Below are 19360 nucleotides of genomic sequence, written 5' to 3' on the forward strand. Positions count from 1 at the left end.
ATAAGTTGGTGGGACGGGGTGGAAAGCAAAACTCGGGGACACCATCTACAATTATTCGTCAGAAAATTTTACTTGAAATGAATGTTTGTTAAATGTATACAAGGTCTAAAGACCTGAGACCACGTTCAAACTCAAACCTGGAAATAAACAGTAGAAAGTTTTAGAATCTTGGAAAAAAAATGGAAAAGTTGACGATTAAAATGAAATATTTCAAAATTGTACACTTTCTAGATCAACATTCAAATGGAAGTATATTTGGTCAGATTTGATTTTTTCAGCTTCTTCCTTCCACTGAAGCTTCCATTCAAGCGACTTCCAGGCCGATCTGATCCACTAATCAGAGGCTTTTGCACAAACTCTACGCTCTAGTCTACGCCGGCTCGAGCGCACGCTGTCTTTAAAGCAAAAGAAAGACTAATCAGATACTAAGAAACTTTAAAATTCATGTAAACTTGTCATTTGTCCTTTGTATTCAGAAAAAAAATGCAAAAATAGAAGCATCTTTACACACATTGTGATACATGAATAAAAAAATCTGGTATCAAAGCCAATCAAATAAAAAAAAAAAAAAACCCTGGCTTTGTTGAATCTTCCATTCCAGCCTTGAAAAGCGCTCCTTTTCTTCCAACAGCAGCGATATAGTCTAAACCAGGGGTTAAAGTGTGGCTTCAGTGAACTACAATGATGGAGAGGAGATGCTCCAGTATATAGCAATGGATCCATTACTGGTCCTACTCCAGAAGTGACTCTTTCTGGGGTCTTACAACAAGACGGCTACCCTCTAGTGTATGATGTCTGAAAGTGCAGGAGACCCGAGACAGCAGTGAACAGGCCTGTTTGAAAGAGATACACATTTTTGTTTCTGCTTCAACTGGGATACAAAGTCATTACATGCCAGTGCTGGACAGTAACTGAGTAACTGAGTAAATGTAATGAGTTTATGTACTTTAGTATTTTTGGTGTATCTGTACTGAAGTTTCTCCGTTCTGGGCGACTTTTTCCTTTCACTCCACTACATTTCAGAGTCTAATATCCGACTTTTTCCTCCTACATTTTGAGAAATCTGTCGTTCCTTTTGGTTTCTGTGTGTATAAAAACGTAACATGTCAAAACGAAAGAAGCGCAAAGCCAGAGCACCAATCAGGGCCCAGCGGTCACTTTGTTTAGAGCTGGTTTTGACCTGTTGGTCATACCGACCCAGTGCAGCACGCGGTTCAACGTCAGCGCAGCAGCGTCAAACTTTGGGAGAATCTGTTCAACATAAATGATGAACTAACCTAACTTTGTTTAAATAGAGCTCAATATAGAAATATGTCCACATATGCAGTCGAGACTGACGCGGCTTTTTTCTGAATTTCTACAAACACCATTTCATTTTATAGTAAATGAGTTTGGGCTGGTTTATGTTTATGAACAGACGCCTACAGATCAACATAGTAAAGGAGCTCATCTGTGATCCTGAGTTTACAGCCAGTTTTTATTCAACTTAAACTTGGAACTAAGTTGTAAATAAATCTGAAACTGAAACTTTGCTTGTGTGTAAAAAGTGATTTCAGAGCCACTCGGTTCTCCCTGATGGAAACTGTTTACCTTCAGTGTTTTGTGCTTCTGATCATTTTAATAGACGTCAGCGTCACTAATTAATGACGTTCTATTAAAAGACTGGTTTACCAAGAGAGACGCTGGAGGACTTTCACCTGAAATGAGTTCATGAAGCCAGTCTGGTTATAAAAATGATAACAGGACATCAGAGCCAGAATTACTCTTTTAGTACTTTTACTTTATACTTAAGTACATTTGAAGGGAAATACTTTAGTACTTTTACTCAAGTGGAGGTCTAAAGGGAGGAACTTCTACTTTTACTGGAGGAATATTTTACCTTGGGGGTCTCGACTTTAACTCAAGTCCATGGTTTGTACTTCATCCACTGCTGTTAAATGATAAAAGCCTGAGACGTTCTGTCATTATTTTACAAAACCTTTAATTAAACAAAAGGTATTTCAACTCCGAACACAACTGCTATCGGTACAGTGCTTAGTAAATCTGTATATGCACCTTATTCTCTTGTTTAAATAGACATAACGCTGTAACATGAATTTAAATAACAATGCTCTATAACATTCAGACATATACTTCTTAAAAAGCAGAGAAAGTAAATGCACAATGACGTATCGGACGGAATAAGCTCTCTTATAATCGTACCCTTTTTGACAGTGTCCACAATAATATGGGTATAGCACAACTCGGAGGTTGACGTCAATAGTGGGTTTGAATAACGTGGAGAAACATACTTGTGTATGTGGCACATTTGGTTGAGCATCTACTGACATTCATCTCAATCAGGCCTCCTGTCGGCATGACCGTGCGTCTCCAGCAGGGGGCAGCCAATACCTGTTGGTCACCAATAGTCTCTCTTTGGCAACACGTGTAGATACAGCACCCGTGTTATCCCTCTGGCCTGCACTCCCACCAGTAGCTCTGCATGCTAAGCGAAGGCTTGGGGGCTTCACTACCACTGAAGTGTACTGTGGAACCGTATCAGGACATAGTACCTTTAAGATCAGACGCACGGTTAAAACACTTCGTGGGAGCTTGATTGAGGGGTTTCCTGTGTCTCTGAGTAGAGAACGAGCTAGCCAAGGCATCGAGCATGTGATTCTGTAACACTTAGATGAAGGCAAGATTTATTATAAACATCCTTCTACTATCTCCAAGGACAAAACAATAAAAAAAAGACATGAACAAGTGAATAATAAGAAGACAACAGATAAAATGAAAGACAAAACTGCACCGCCATTCTCAGTCAGCACGGGTCACTTATAGTCCTCAAATGTCCACCTGCTTGCATTGGCACTCTTTGCTTCGGCCCACTTGCTGGTGAGAAACAACCACCAACAAAGGAGAAAAGGAGGAAGGAGGCGCAGGAACGGCTTGGCTCAGCGTGAGGTCTGGTTGGGTCCTAAGGCTCATTTGTGGCTGGAAGGTCACTGGAGGGGTTTGACCAGGTAGAGCTTCTCTCCGTGCTCGCTAGTGAAGATGGGCGCTTTTTTGTAGTGCTCTACAAGCTCATCCATGGTGTTGAAGCGGCGCTGACCGATGCAGTAGATGCCCTCGCTGCACTGCACCTTGAAGTGCTTGTTCTTTCCCACCGCCTTCAGAGAAATGGAGAAATCACTCGGCTGCCGAGAGAGACAGAGAAACAATGAGCAGGGTGAGCATCAGCAGCCTGACGCAAGGCTGGACCGAGGTCGGTCATAACGGTACCCTACACATCAATTCCCAAATCTGGTCCTGCATATTTGGTGTTTTGTCTCCTAGAGATGTGACTGAGGGTGATATTCAAGGATTCCTAAGAGTCAATGAACGGATGTTTGGTTAAACCACACATGGTTTATACATTTTCTGCATAATTAATCTGTTAAGATGTAGATAAAGTCAGTCGGAGCAGTGTGATGTGAAATGTGCCATTCTAGAGAAGCTTAGGCCCAATCCCACTTCACTCCTCGCCCCTACCACTCAGCCCTCAGCCCTCTGTTTTGTGTGTTCACTTCTAGGGACAGGTTGTCCCAATTTTCCTTGAGATAGAGGAGTAGGGTGGAGTGTTGGAGCTCCATGGCCCAGACGGGCAGGGTCGCCTACAGAGCGGCCGCTGGTAGCTGTTAATGAATCAATGTTTTTATTTGAGGGTCCCATTTCGAATTGAAGATTTCAACCACTACAGCTTGTAATTCAATTCCAAGCTGACACTCGAAAACAAGGGGTAGGGATAAAAAGAAGAAATGGGATTGGGCCCTAGTGTTCACAGCGGTGGTGATGGGAACCAGACATCCAAAGCTACGTCACAGAAAGACAAATGGTAACAAGCTTCCTGGTGCCTGTGCCTGAGCCGTTTCACAACAATCTGGAGATTCTGTTTTGGCCAAAAAGGTATTTTTACAATCCATTCATGGTGGACCGGTACATGCAGGGTGCTGCAAGGCAAAACGGTTCCCAGAGAAACTCATTTTTATGGATTTAGCACTATTAACATTACATTACTAACATTACTACAATATTAACATTAAAACTGAAGCAGTGTAGCTTCACTGGTTATTTTTGATAATGAACACACTTTGCAACCCCTGGATCCCATCAGCACTGCTGCCAAGTCTCTGAATGACTTTGTTTCCACTGAAACTTGAGGAATTCTACTTCTATTTGTGAGAAAGAAGTAGTGAAAAATGACTATTGTTAAATGTTTTGTTGTGCTTACTGATAATACACCTGATAAACGGTGCAGTGGTCCCAGCAGGCTAAAACAACCAGTAATACAACTGAAAGCATCTTTCATTATTCAAAAATAGTTAAGAGGCTCTTTTGGTTGCTGCAAGTTAAACAGGTAAGATTTTGCGTTGAGTAACAGAAGCTGCTCATTCAGATAAACCAGTGAACCAACCCCGCCCCCCAATACTCACAGAAGACTCGCTGTCTCGCACCAGAAAGTCTCCCTCCACACCCCTCTCGTTTAACGCGCACTCCGCCTGGTGCCGCGTCACGTCGCCGTAATACCAGTCTTTCCCCGCAAACCTCCCCGTGTGGGCGGGCCCGGTGTACTGCTGGGCATGGGACCCCGTGCCACCTGCTGCTGGCCCATCGCCGAGCACCACCACGTAGTTCTTTGGCACTAGGCCCACCTGCCCGCGGCAGTTTTTACATCTCCACCACTCGGGGTCATTCTCAGGCTTCTCCACCACCTCCATGAGCTCGCCCTTCTCAAAGTTCAGCTCCTCTTCTGTGGCTGAGCTGAAAGGGTAGAGGGTCTGCACTGTGTGTAGCACGCGGGGGGCTTGGCCGTTTACGAGGGCCGGCCGGGAGGCCAGTGAGGTGGGCGGGTCGCCGCCATCCTCTCCGGCCTCCTCCTCCTGGACGTAGTTAGAGGGGAACCAGCCCATCTGCCCATCGCAGCTGCCGCGCCACCAGCCATCACTGCACTTCTCCATCACCAGCAAGCGCGCGCCCTTCACCAGGGTCAGCTCGTCGTCCCGCTCCGCCACATAGGCGAACTTCACCACAGCCGGCGTGTTCAGGTCGTAGATTCGCTCGGCGCCGCCCCCTCCGCTGCCGTTCGACGGGTACTCGGCGTCCGTGCTCGGCGTTGGAGACGTGTCCCTCGCGCTCGTCTTTCGCTTCGTCTTGCCCAGGCCTGAAACGGTGCGAGCAGATTTAGGTCAGTGAAGCACATCGCATGCTGGGTGTTACATTGAACAAGATATTCTTTCAGCTGAAACCATTTCAAATTCAATTCAGGGCGACGAGCAGCTCAACATGGGCTTACCATCAGCAGATCAACGTGGTAGGAACTGGCAGATCAATGTAATGGCTGGATCAATATACCCTTATTAAGGATGTTAATTCTTTGAAACGTTCACCTCCCTTGAACCTCCTGGAGGAGGCGCAGAAGCATATGATGTGCATGTGCCTTCTGTCTCTTTTATCAACAGCACAGATCAGAGGCCTGCACGGGGAGGGGCGGCGGCTTGTTGGGGGGGGGGGGGGGGGTTTGACTTCAACTTCCACACCATCACTTTCCTTTGCTCCTGCATCTGTTTCATAGTTATTAACTGTCATTATTGCTGTAAGAAAAAGTGTTGCTATAGTAATTATGACCTGTACCTATGCCAGGTGGGCAAACACGGCTTTGTGTTCACATGCAAGGATTTTTGCGAATCTAATTAAATACAGGTGTTTATTATCACTCTAATCTGATGAAAATCTCATTTTACATGCTCACCATAAGCAATCCGATCCAAAATGACATGCATGCGTAGAGAACCACCTTGGTGTAGACGTTACCATGACAACCGGCATCATGTGAGTCCAGTCAGAGTGAGATGAGCAGCAGTGAGCAGTGCTTGTGTTTTAAATTGCTTTAAAATGTCTTTATTAACGAAGGCCGAGAGGAAGACGTCGTGCTCTGAGACACGTAAGCTGGACGTCCGTCCCACCGCTGTCTTTTAAAGATCAGAGCATGAACTTCGTCTCCTCTGCAGACCAGTTTCTGCTCCGCCGTGTTGAACGGTATAAACTCTCACTGGGACGCGACGCACATGCAGAACGGACTTCTTTCCGATAGGGAATGTAATCGGATTCAGGCGTTTACGCGGTTATTATTCTTCTATATAATGGATTATTTACAGGATCACCCATCTCGATCAACTGGATAGAAACTGTATTCAATCAGACTCGTATATTTCGACTGGTGTTTTCGAATTTACATTTACATTCAGTTCTGACTGAGCTATTAGTTGGATTATTAACAGATTATCAGGCTGCATGTAAATGGAGCTAATGACAACATTTTATCTTTTTTTTACTGTGATATCTTGTCAAAGTCTCAAAAAAAACAAAAAAAAAGTGGTTGTCTTGTGTTTTTAAGTATACTAAGCAAATGAAAACATCAATAAACACTTTCCCTCGCTAAACCTGGTCATACAACCAGTGCGCAGGGCTAATATTTGTGCACTAGGCATTTAAGAAATGAGTCCTGAGTTTATAGAGCAGGTTTCAGCAGCACTTCCAGTCTCTCGCCTCACCAGTCTCACATAAATGAACGCAAAATGTGATGGGCGGAGAGCTATTTTTAGCCTCCTGCAGAAACAAAAGCGATGTTTGACAGCCTTGGTGACTTCAGACCATCCCATAGAATGTAGGACACAGAGTAGTATGTTTTCCTCAGTCGCACACATGCAGCAGACTGGCAAAGCAAAGCACACATGCAAAACGAAGGCTTCCTGAGGAAACAGCGGCAGACGATCCATGCCTTTTATGTGCGCACATCTGCAGCCTCCTGCACACACTTCTCAGCCAGCTAACCGCAACAACACAACCCTCACCACCCCAGCACATTATCTCGCGCTTTCGGCAAGCCTGACAAGCCCTGACTCAGGGACAACGCCTTTCAGCACGTCAAAAAAAAAGGCAGCGGTCTGTGCTGCAGGTGAAAGACCAGGTGTTTATGTAATTGCTCCTTTTTCAATGAAACTAGGCCACGTTTCACAAGTTACCTATAATTTTAAATGTATGAAGCCTACAGGTAACAATGTCTGCGTAGACCACAAGAGGGCGCCCAGAACGACACACCTGCCCCACGCAGACGACTATAAGTGCTATACTAATAAGACTCCTGTTTAATACTACATTTGAAATGAAATGTTGCTTTGTGTACAATAAGAAACATCATTCTGAGCACATTTTAACAGCCCTCTCCCAAAAAACTGTTAACATCAACTATCAACATAACATCAATATTATCAGAAATAATAGGAAAAATACAAAATAACTGCCAATATTAGTAACTAATTAGTAACTAATTAGTAACATGTACAGTGATCAACGCTGCAATTCGATTTAAAGACTTTTGCTTCACACTGATGATGGAAAAAAGCTTTAGTTCTCTTCACATTTTACTCTTAGAATCGTTGAAATTTTAACTCTATAATACCATTTAAGCTCTGGCCTGTAGGAGCAACAATGCACCTCCTGCTGCTCAACCCCAAACTCAACATTAGAGGACAAAAATTGGCTCATGAGCTGCTGAACACCTTGGTTTTACTGGCTCACTAACAAAACATCTACACACACACACACACACACACACACATATGATTAAAGGGAAATGAAGGGCGAAGGAGGATGCTTTAACTGGAAAAATATTTATACATATTTTTTTTCTTTTGTTAATATTTTTAATATTTTTGCCTCTGAAGGCTAGAAGTCTTCGAAAATCATTTGAACAAAGCAGCTCAGTGATGCACATATGTCTGCATGAAGAATCAAGACAACAACTAGCTTTAAAAGGACAACAAAGAACAGAAGACTGAGCTTAGACAGCCCTGTGTCATTAAGTGGGTCACTATTTTCCATAGAAACGGTTCTCATGAAAGTGCAGCTGAAGATGACTCATGATGAAGCATGTGTGTTGTACAGCCACTCCAGGATATCAGGAGCTCACTGAAAGCAGCAGGAGTGCAAATGTCACAACTTACCCCATCTGTGGGTTTGATTAACGTTCGGGTGTTAGTTGTGACAGTTCCTAAGAAGTCTGGTAAATCAAGGCAAAGACAGCTCAACACAATTCTGAGTAGTTTAAACCAGATGAGCTTTTCAACCTAAATACAGAAAAAAACAGTAGGCGTCACATCATGACCACCTCCCTGTTTCTACCCTCACTGTCCACTTTATCAGCTCCACTTACTGTATAGCTGCACTCTGTAGTTCTACAGTTACAGACTGTAGTCCATCTGTTTCTCTGATACTCTGTTACCCTGTTCTTCAGTGCTCAGGACCCCCATGGACCCTCACAGAGCAGGTACTGTTTGGTACTATGTGGTGGTGGAGTGTGGATCGTGGCAAACATGGCAAATTAACTGTATTTACACCACATCTATAAATCTGTGTTTCTGAAGAATCACAAAAAAAACTTTGGATTTATTTACTTTTTGTTTACTTTGGAACGACTAACTGTAGCAGTGTTAAACTTCACCCTAAACTAGCCTGGCCTATTGGCCATTCACCCGTTCATCTAAACTGTCTAAAGTCAAATCTGAATGTAAAATAAGTGCACAAAGATCACTCACTGGCCACTTTATTAGGTACGCCTTGCTAGTAAAAGGTTGGACCCCCTTTTGCCTTCAGAACTGCCTTAATTCTTCGTGGCAGACTTTCAACAAGGTGTTGGAAACGTTCCTCAGAGATTCTGGTTGGTTATTTGAGTTCCTGCTGCCTTTCTATCATCTGGAACCAGTCTGCCCGTTCTCCTCTGACCTCTCACATCAACAAGGCATTTTCGTCCACACAACTGACCGCTCACTGGATATTTCCTCTTTTTCGGACCGTTCTCTGTAAACCCTAGAGATGGTTGAGTGTGAAAATCCCAGTAGATCAGCAGTTTCTGAAATACTCAGACCAGCCCGTCTGGCACCAACAACCACGCCACGTTCAAAGCCCCTTAAATCCCCTTTCTTCCCCGTTCTGATGCTCGGTCTGCACTTCAGCAAGTTGTCTTGACCACCTCTACAGGCCTAAATGCACTGAGTTGTGGCCGTGTGATTGGCTGATTAGCTATTTGTGTTAACAAGCAATTGAGTGAGTGAGTGAGTGAGTGAGTGAGTATATACACACACACACACACACACACACACACAGTCAAATCCACACAACTCAGATGAATAGGGACCAGTGTAAGTTGGTTCCAAACAGTGCCAAGTCACAGCCAGCAAGAAAATGATTAAAGCATGCATGCAAATTGTTTATAAAATAAATAAATAAATTGTATTACAACAGCCTTCAGGGCGAATCTTGAGAAATCCATCCGATTATTCTGATAATAATTCAAAGATGACGATGCTATGGGAATTCCAGGCGATAATCAAAAGCACATTCTACTTGCTGAACTACACAAAAAGTCCATATTACATTTTCCCTGCGTTAGGCTGGTCCCCACTCTCCCACATGACGAGAGAGATGTAAAATAGTCTGGGATGCAACACTGATCCATATCTCATTAGGCGTCTCTCAAAACACTACCAGTCTTCTTCTGATCTCCTTCTAATCCGAGTCCAGGCAGTATTCAATTCTTATCCTAACTATTCAGCACACCGCGCAGCTAGAAACCCTCTCCCGTCTTTTTTATTCACACGCTGTAGAGTCTAAGCTGAAAGTACCACTGTTGCCGCCACAGAGGTGTGAGCTTTTCTAATTAGCCCGATGGAGTCGGCAAACACGGCGCTATGTCGCACCATTTGTTTACGCTTTGTAAATGGAAATGAAACGATTCAAATTTATGCAAGCAGCTACAGAAAGCATGCAGGCACACTTCAAAGAGCTGCTTCTTCGAGCTTGAGCTTTAGAACAATGTTCAAAAGCTTCACTAACAAACTCATTCATGTGCATCGGTTTGGCAAAGGGAGGGCATCGTATTGGGGTGGGGTGGGGTGGGGTGGGGGGGCTGAAAGAAGGCGAAGTGTGGGAGAAATGGATGGAAAAAATGAAGATGGGGAAAGAGAGGATAAACCTGTCACAGTGGACGGACGAAGAGGGGAGTTAACCTTGCTGACAGCCAATAAGGCGTGTGGGAGAAAGCTGAGGCTACACAGCAGTTTGAACAACATGCATGACCTCAGACACAAAGCAGGTGAAAGCCACAGACACACTCAGCTGGTATCTCTCCATCAGAAGTGTGCAGAGACCACAAAACACTTGAGTGCAGAAGCTGACAGAGAACAAAAACTCAAGGCACTAATATAGCTGGCTCTATGAATCCAAATGACCAACACAGGGTCCCATTTGTCATAGTTTTAATGCCATAATGTGCCAAATGTTCTCAATGGTGACAGGCCTGGACTGCAGGCAGGTCAGCTTAATACTGAGCAATGTTGTTGTAATACATGCAGAATGTGGTTTGACACCGTCTTGCTGAAATAATCAAGGCCTTCCCTGAAAAAGACGTCATCTGGATGGCAGCAGATGTTGCCAACACATGTATATATTGTTTGGCATTAATGGTGCTTTCATAGATGTGCACATCACCCATGCCATGTGCACTAATGCCCCCCTAAATTATCATGAATACTGGCTTTTGAACTGAGCACTCATAACAAGCTGAGTGGTCTTCAGCCTGGAGGACACAGTGTCCATGATTTCCAAAAAGAATTTCAAATGTTTCGTCGGACCGCCGGACACTTTTCCACTTCCCCTCAGTCAATTTTAAATGAGCTCTGGCCCAGAGAAGGTGGCAGCGTTTCTGGATCTGGTTGATATTTGATTTCTTCTTTGTATTTTAGAGCTTTAACAGCAGTTGTGGATGCAGCAACGCACTGTGGTTTTCAGAAGTGTTTCTGAGCCCATGCAGTGATTTCCACTACAGAATCAGGTCTGTTTTTAATGCAGTGCTGCCTGAGGGCCCAAAGATCACAGCCAGTAAATACTGGTTTCTGGCCTTGTCCCTCACAGACAGAGATTTCTCCAGATTCTCTGAATCTTTTAATGTTATGTACTGTAGACGATGGAAAGCAAAAAATGTTTTTACACTGAGAAATGTTATTCATAAATTACTGCACTATTTGCGCACACAGTCTTTCACAGAGCGGCGAACCCCCCTCATCCTCTCATTTCTGAAAGACTCCGCCAGATGTTTTTATACCCAATCATGTCACTGACCTGTTGCCAATTAACCAGCAGGTGTCTAAGCATTACGCAAGTTTACCAGCCTTTTGTTGAGCACATCCCAACACTTCTGAAACGTGTTGTTAGGCATATATTTCTCGAAAAACAATAAAACATCTCAGTTCCAACATTTGATCTGTTGTCTTTGTGCTCTATTCAATGAAATACAGGGTTTAAATGATTTGCACGTTATTACATGTTGCACAGCGTCCCAACTCTTTTGGAGACTTCCTCAATGATTCAGCAATGACAGTTTGCAATGAGAAGCAGGTTATTCTGAATATCATTCAAAATGTAGGATGAAGGGCGCCAGGTCACAGTGCACTATGCAGAAAGGCCCCTCGTCTGAAAAGCAGAGTTCCTCTCACACGGATCACAGCAGCTCCGCATTTTACCAGATCTGCTGTGGATCGATAGAGCGATCGATGGGGAATAGGCTGCCACCCAAGGCTAGGCATTACGGGATCCTGCAGAGGCCTGGCAGAGTGAAAGTGCTCCTTATAATAGAGGCACTTTGTTTCACTCTTTCACTCTTACTACATTTTGGAATTTGGAGTTACAGAAGATGCCTAATACTAGCAAGCATGGTTGGGCAGTATCTGCTTTTTTCATAATATCAAAATATAAACGAATCCAAATATTCCCGATATATCTGGGTGGTCATAAGTGATGTAAACAAAATTTGTCTCGCCTTGATCTGCTCCGTTTTGCCCGCCATGGAGTTCCATGCTGTACAAAGCTGTGCAAACCTCACCTGCATCAACTGACCCTCCTGCTCCTGCTGCATAAACTCAAACTATCTAATTAACCGCTGATCCGCCTGTTTTTCCCCCGTTTTGCATTATAATATTTTATTCTAACGCTGTTTGTTATCCGGTGTCGACCAAAGGAGGATGGGTTCCCCTTTTAAGGAAGGTTTCCTCCTCTTGCTCTTAGGGAGTTTTTCCTTGCCACCGTCGCTCAGGGGGGCTTGAACCTGGATTTTTCTGTGAAGCTGCTTTGTGACAACACCTGGTGTAAAAAGGGCTATATGAACCAAATCTGACTTGTCCTGCATCGTTTAAAAATCGAAAATAAAACAAAATACTCACATGGTCACCACATAACTAAAAGGCAGTGCACAGTAAACGTCAAGCCATCTATCTAACAACTGCTAAATGTTAAAGACGAGCCAGGTGGCATTAGCTCAGCTACCACATCGACAGCTCTGCCCACCACAGAACACGTCTGATGGCTGCATCTGGCTTATTAAAGCTCTGACAGAAGTTTAATGATAAGGATTCCGATCTGGGAGGAGTGAAGTCAAGCACCTGCTGTTAAAGGAGACATAATTGCCAAATTGTAGTGTTGGACCTGTAGCCTGATAACGTTAGCTTAGTAAGCAGGCTACACACCCAAACAGTGCCTGTTTGATTGTGACTGACTTGGCCTCTGCTGATAAAAACTAACATCTGAGTGAAAGAATGAGCCAACTGGTGTTTGAAGGACAGAAGGCGGAAATCAAACCGGCTCTTGTGTTCTCTGGGACTGCAGTGCTCTGTTTAAGCCAACAAGGACTCTGACAGCAGGCCAAAGAGGCCACAGCACAGGCCTGGAATGCAAAGCCTAGTGTGCGGCGTTAAAGCGAAAGCCGAAATCGAATGTGCTCTGTGGTGAGGATGACTTTTAGCCTTCGCTGAGCCACTATCATGTTTAGTTATTCCAAAGGTTTTTCTTGGCTCATTTCCCCCCCTCTTTCTAACAGTGGCATCTAGTGGTGAGCTGCCACATCACCCATCAGTGAGCCCCTTAGAATATAAACGAGTGGAAGGTGTTTATTTGGACTTTACACAACAGTTAGTCCCGGCCACGCGAGCTGATTGGTCGAGAGGCGTTCTAACATTGCTGTTATATCTCCCTAACATCGCGGGTTTTTCATAAACACTATCACTCCACGGAGACGACGTTGCTAAGCAACGACTCTGACAGCCGTAGGAGGCGCTCGAGCCATTTGATCGTTTTTACTTCTTACTGTGCCACAAACAGAAAACGGACACTGTTAAGGTCACATCTGACCGACAGCCGATTTGGTCCGACTCTGAAGACGAGACGACACTAAATTCCCAAATTGTCAGTTGTTTGGTGTGGAGCTGGAGAACAAACTGCCGGTTGAGCAGCGAGTGGGCGGAGCTCGTTACTCTGACGTAGCAACGAGCTGCTCGTTAAGGAGTTGTAATTAGGAGGAAGGAGCTGAACATTAAAACATATTAAACGCCGCGTTCACGGCCAGTTTATTCATTTCTTACTGTATTTATTTAACTGCTGTATTAAAGCAGTAGAGCACTCGACGAGGGAGTTATCACCAATAACATCACGGCTGGGATGATCTACAGACACCAAATCACAGCCGGGATGTTATCTCATGATAACACACTCCCTCTCAGGTTCTACTGCTTAAGAATATGTCTGTGTGTCTGCCCTGTGATGGACTGGTGACCTGTCCAGGGTGTTTTCTGCTTTCCACCCAATAACTCCTGGGATAGGCTCCAGTTCCCCCCACAACCCAGAAGGAGAAGCAGCTTAGAGGTGTGTGTGTGTGTGTGTGTGTTTACAACCCTACTGGCAAGAAAGAAAAGTGTAACATATCCAGTGCAAACCTTTGGTCTTAAAGCAAATTAAAGCTAAATCTTTCAGGTCTACATGATTTATAACTAGGCATCATAGGTTTACTTAAAGGCACCATCCCAGTAGCAATCAATAATGTGTGGAAAAGGCAGGGCAGCACCCCACAAAACAGATTCAGTGGTTAAAAAAACACCTGCCAAGCATCATCTGTTTAATCTGGGGCTCATTTAACCTTCTGTGACTCCTCCATCAGTCTTCGACCCCAGAGACATGACAGATGCTCGTCACAGGCGAGGACCAATTACTGACCAGCTCTTTCCTGCAAGCAGTACAAGATTTACAGCCTTTACTGTTTATTCTGGGTTTTCAGAGCATTATGAGTTACCAATTTACTGTGTACTTACACTCACTGGCCACTTTATCATATACACTCTGCCATCAGATGCACTTGGTAGGTTTATAAATACTGACTGTAGCCCATCTGTCGCGGCATCATTTGCCAGCCACCTCCTCAACCCATCCATCAACGGAAAAGGACCACCACAGGCCCACCACTCAGCAGATATCGTTAGGGTGGTGGATCGTTCTCCATACAGCAGGGATACCATCATGGCAGTGACATGTTAGTGGGTGGCGTGCTGGTCTGTTTCATTCTCTATTGGCAGATATAAACAAGATTAGAGCTGTCACTTTTAATTATAAGAGTAATCGAATATGTTGGCAATGTAATACGCTTTTACTCCCCTCTTCCAATTTTAAGGCCAAAAAAAATAAAAATCCCGTTCATGAGCTGATTCAGCCGGTCATTTCATGAACTCACAACAAGACATGTTGCACAGCAGCATTTACAACAGAAAACTTCACGAATTGAAAAGCTGGGTCAAATATGCGCATCTAATACTAAGCTGGCTATGCTGTGCATCATAATATAATGAATCCAATTGAGCATAACAGCCTCGTCACAGGAGCCCCCACTGAATAATGGAAGAATGAATGGAATTTTCAAAGGGAACATTATCATCCATGCCATAACATCAGGAGACTGGATGAGGCCTTATTTTAAAGATTATTTTATATATAAAATGTATAATATAAAATGATTCAGCAGTATTGGTGAGCAACAGTCACAAATGTGGAAAGAAAAAAAAAACACAAGAAAGGCTGTTTTGCAGCACTTCCTATGCTTACACACACAGTCGTGACCAGAAATTCTGGGACCTTTGCAGTTTTTCATCCAAATAACTTTAATATAATTGGATTCACTCAAAAAAATATTTTTTAAATTGTTAAAAGTAGTTTCCTAAATGTTTCATTTCACTAATAATGTTACAGTATTTTCTTTGTCCAGAAGATAGTATAGCCATTGATTGATTGATTGGTCAATCAAAATTACTGGCTCACTCAACTTAACAAAATTTAGCAGAACACCCTTCAGGAAGAAAACCTGAAGTCAAGCACTTCCTCCTGTAGCCATGAATGAGCTTCTTGCACACTTCTTTTGCAACCTGAGGTCTCCAAGATTTGACTGGTTCTCCCTACTGCTTTGAGATCTCTCCACAGGTTTTATACTGGACTGAGATCTGGATTCATTGATGGCCACTTCAGAACAGCCCAGAACTCTGACCTACATTGTACTCCGAAATTCACGAACGTGCAGGGCGCTTAATTATCCCATAACTGCAGAAAATCAGATTTTGTCAGTAATCCGATCAACATGTTTTCATGGAATTGAGTGATCAGATAATGTGGAAACTCCAGGTCCACATGAGTCGGACAGTAATCAGATTTCTGCTTTACTACCAACCAATGAACTCACAGAAGAAGACGTGACGCAACGTAACGTAAACTCAAAATTCATGGGCAGCTTTTTTTTTTTTAATAAACATCACACCACTTCACCTGAAAATATGAACATACATCATCTAGAAGATGAATATTTAAAGCCTTCATTTCTTGTTTGGGTTCAGCACTGCTCCTGATGCTCCGATGCTGCTGGTACCGCTGTCTGTCCTCGTGCATGCACAGACTGAGAATTCCAAAAGAAATCAGAGTAAGAGTTCACAGCACTGAGAAATCTGATAACTGAGCCAACGTCTGGCTCTCTGTATCAGATTCCTTAATCGGATTTCCAGCTCGGAGAATGGCGTTGACATGACCATTTGAATGGGGGTAGTCATGGGCTGGAGGTTAGGGATCTGGCCCTGTGACCGGAAGGTCGCCGGTTCGATCCCCAGGGTCGACAGTCCATGACTGAGGTGTCCTTGAGCAAGACACCTAACCCCCAACTGCTCCCCGGGCGCCGTGGATAGGGCTGCCCACCGCTCTGTGCTCACTGCCCCCTAGTGTGTGTGTATTCACTAGTGTGTATGTGGTGTTTCACTTCACGGATGGGTTAAATGAGGAGGTGGAATTTCCCCGGTTGTGGGATCAAAAAAAGTATCACTAAATAACCGGATAACTGCAGGAATCTAATTATTGAGTACATGTAAACCCAATCACAGTAAGCTCAGTCCCCTTTGCTGGTCATGGGTGAGCTCAGAACTGGACACCCAGTGGTAGAAGCAGCAATACAGCCCAACACATCTGTGAAGCTCATCCATGTTTGACTGCAGGGACGTTTTTGGCTTTACACATTCTTGCAAATCCCTGTCTGGCATTTTAAATTCTGAGTCAGCAGTGGGGTCACCCTGGGCCCCCTACCATAGAGTCCCCCTTTCATTCAGTTGACGATGGATGGTGCGAGCGAACACTGTTCTACCTTGTTTCTGCAGCTCAGCCTGAATTTGTTTGGAAGATGACCAAGACTCTTTCAGCACCATTCAAACCCTCCTCCACTGCAATCTTCCATAAACTTAACACTTACTCATGATGATGTGGTGTACAGTGGACGCATGCAGATTAAGATCTCGGGAGATGGACTCTGTTGACTTCTGCTGGCAAGCGTTTCTTGAAGAAAAACAGGAGCGGAGACTCGAGGAAAAAGAAGTTTAACGAACGCACCTCTTCCCAACCAAGCAACAACCATCAAACTTAGTCAGTCAGGTAACCCACACCCTCTAGCTGTCTCTTTGTCTAAACGACCCGAAGACCCTCTAATTCATCGGAGGCTGCCTCTGCTTTCATAATTAAAATAGAGGTGTTGAGGCCCACCTTGGAATTTACAGTCTCCCCCATCTATAAGCCAGGCTGTCTCTAAGACTTCCCTTCAACAAATGGTACTGATAGGTTGGGGAACTACAGACAACCAGAGGTGAAATAGGCTGACCGTCTATGGTCGTTACATGACAAAGGACCGGTTCTCCACAGCCCCCACACAAAATGTAAAAGAGATTAACACAAAAGGCAAGGGAAGAGAGGTTACAAGCAAATAAAGTAAAATGTTTAACAACTTTAGACTTGGAATTGCTCATGCTGTTCTACGGGTTTCCTCCTGTTCTGTTGTTTCGCCAGTGTTGTAGAAATACGCAACACAAAACCTGACAACTTTACACTGTTTAAATGAATGATTTCTGTATCACCTACATTGGTAACTTGTCTAGTTTATGTTTAGCTATACGTAAAGGGAGGTTTACTTGCTTTAAATCTAATTATCTCTTTCAATTTCTAAATAGCGCCAGCAATGTTGTCCAGAACAGATCGGATCTGGCCTTTTTCTAAGCTTTTGTTTTGATCCAATGCAAACAAAAGAAATACTATGATGACGTTTTAGGGCCACTGTTAATAGAAATAAAAACAGTAGACCTTGAGAATAAAGTCGTAATATTTAGAGAATAAAGTGGGCTAACTGTAGGGGGGCTACCTGTAGGGTGGCTGTCATAATGCGTTGGGGTCTTGGTTGCTGTACGGACCCACTCACTCCCGTCTCTCTGTGGATCATTTTGATCTTCATCCTCACTGTCTATAAAACTAAATGCCCTCTTTGGATGGGGGGAGATGAAGCCCCCCCGAGAGCCGTGCAGACGACCCTGCCTGAGATTCTCCTTCAACATCACGGACAGACGGTTTCCTCCGAGTCCGTCTGGCTCTTTATTCTAGATAAACTCAGTCTCCTGCTCAGCCGGTTCTCATACTAACACCAGGCTGGTGCTGATGAGCAGGAGAGACGGGGGGGCCGAGTGTCTCTTTACGGGTGAATCGATATGAAAGTGCAGCTCCACCAACTCACCGCCCCTCATTTAACACCAGAAGGCGCTGCTTCACTTCGCAAAGCCTTTGGCCACAATCCCGACCTTTCCTGGTAATTAATGGCACTTTAAATGTCGTAATTATATGACCTTTATTCTCGAAATCTACCTAAAACGCCATAATAAAATGCATATGATCATCATCATCATCGTTGACCGCTTAATCCAGATAGGGTCGCGGTAGCAGTTGGGAGAGCAGAGAATCCCAGATGACCCTGTTCCCCTGCAACTTCCTCCAGCTCATTCCCAGGGACCCCAAGCCGCTCCCAGGCCAACTTGGAGATGTAATCCCCTCCAGCGTGTCCTAGGACGACCCTGGGGCCTTATCCCAGGCCGTGCCTGGTACACCCCCACTGGGAGGTGTCCAGGGGGCATCCGAATCAGACGCCCAAACCACCTCAGCTGGCTCCTCCCAATGCGGAGGAGTAACGGCTCTACTCCGAGCTTCTCCTGGATGGCTGAGCTCCTCACCCTATCAAATAGAGCGTAGCCCGCCACCCTGCGAAGAGGCTCAATTCCGCCGCTTGTATTCACGATCTTATTCTTTTGGTCATTACCCACAGCTCATAACCATAGGTGAGGGTCGGGATGTAGACCGACCGGTGAACAGAGCTTCGACTTATGGCTCAACTCCCTCTTCACAACTACAGTCCGGTACAGTGACCGCATTACTGCTGCCGCATGTCCCAGCCTGCGGCCGATCTCACTATCCCTCTTCCCATCACTCGTGAACAAGACCCCCAAGATACTTAAACTCCTCCACCTGGGGCAAGTCCTTTCCCCCCTAAAATACACATGGGCATAATAAAGACTTTTCATTTCAGTTATGTTCTGGAAGAAGTGGTGCAAACTGCGAGGCTGCCATGACTGTATGAGGTTTCACACCCAAACTGTGGACGGGATGTCTCCTCTATTTCCTCTTGGAAGCAAAATGTACTCCTTGCAAACAGGAGTTCAAGTGTCACTAAGTGAACGTGCTTCAGAGGGGGCCGTACGGGAGGGAAGTAATGAATGTTTTAGAGCAGTTTAGAGGCCAAAGGCTTACTCAACATGATAAGAAAGGCAAGACAGAGTTTAGTTTCCAGAGTCCAGCTGGTGCTGCAGCTTTTGTGCGCGAGGTGTAAGCAGAGAGAAGAATGGTACAAGCTGATAACAATGCTGTCTCAAGTGAAATTCCTCTTAATTAATTGGCCACTATGGTGTAATTGTGAATGAACTGATCTCAGTGAGTTAGAATAGAGGCTAATATATTCAGTTATTTTCTTAATAGAGTGATTTAGCAAAGGGGTTGAACTGTCTGAATATTGAAATATGTATTTTTATTCTATCATCTCAATTCCAGAGATGTAGATGTACACAGGGCATCATTT

General features: G+C 44.3%; 1 protein-coding gene across 4 annotated transcripts in view; it reads right to left on the reverse strand.

Moving 5' to 3' along the window:
• Positions 1–2667: 2667 nt before the first annotated feature.
• The window catches only part of nck2b (NCK adaptor protein 2b), a 61741-nt gene continuing 45048 nt past the window's right edge, over positions 2668–19360 (reverse strand). For all 4 annotated transcript variants that reach the window (XM_017714910.2, XM_017714911.2, XM_037536335.1 and 1 more), the window contains exons 3-4: positions 4455–5182; positions 2668–3179 (exon numbers count right to left, since the gene is read on the reverse strand). In XM_017714910.2, coding sequence (XP_017570399.1) covers positions 2985–3179; positions 4455–5182 — 923 coding nt within the window. In that variant the 3' untranslated portion in view covers positions 2668–2984. The remainder of the gene's footprint in view (positions 3180–4454; positions 5183–19360) is intronic.

This window comes from Pygocentrus nattereri, chromosome 30 (genome assembly GCF_015220715.1).
Source record: "Pygocentrus nattereri isolate fPygNat1 chromosome 30, fPygNat1.pri, whole genome shotgun sequence".
Lineage (NCBI taxonomy): Eukaryota > Metazoa > Chordata > Actinopteri > Characiformes > Serrasalmidae > Pygocentrus > Pygocentrus nattereri.